The sequence below is a fragment of the Cariama cristata genome, unplaced genomic scaffold (assembly GCF_000690535.1).
Source record: "Cariama cristata isolate BGI_N322 unplaced genomic scaffold, ASM69053v1 scaffold25887, whole genome shotgun sequence".
Classification (NCBI taxonomy): Eukaryota; Metazoa; Chordata; class Aves; order Cariamiformes; family Cariamidae; genus Cariama; species Cariama cristata.
Genome location: NW_009628719.1, coordinates 3,007 through 3,434, shown reverse-complemented (window position 1 = coordinate 3,434; position 428 = coordinate 3,007). Strand labels below are relative to the sequence as shown.

General features: G+C 65.2%; 1 protein-coding gene across 1 annotated transcript in view; it reads right to left on the bottom strand.

The window, feature by feature from the left end:
• LOC104165338 (deoxyribonuclease-1-like 2) overlaps positions 1-428 on the bottom strand; it is a 3,810-nt gene that overhangs the window by 1,225 nt on the left and 2,157 nt on the right. Inside the window, 2 exon segments of the mRNA XM_009704932.1 lie at positions 143-255; positions 330-404. Coding sequence (XP_009703234.1) covers positions 143-255; positions 330-404 — 188 coding nt within the window.

The window sequence follows — 428 nt, the reverse complement described above, 5'->3', positions numbered from 1 at the left end:
GGGTTGCCACCATGGCAGGGGACGGGCCAGGAGCAGGGTCTCCATCCCGCCTCCCTTGCACCCCAGCCCTGAAGCAGGGACCCAGCATGGGTCGAACGGTCCCCAGGGCCCAGTGCCCACCCCCAGTGGCAGTGGCACTCACATCGGTCCCCCACTTGCTGACGATGGCCAGGTAGACATCGTAGAGCGCGTCGATCTCGGTGACGGCGTCGTGCGGGGCTGAGTGCAGCGGCACCAGCACAAACTCCTCTGCCTCTGCCAAGGGAGAGGGACGTCAGCCCCACGGCCACCCCATGCCACCACCTGGGGCCACTCATCCCTCCACTTACTGCTACGGGGCACTGAGACCCTCAGGATGAACGGTTCCCGGCTGAAGACATCCTGGGGGTCCTCATATTGGTAGGGGTTCACCACCGACACAAACACTG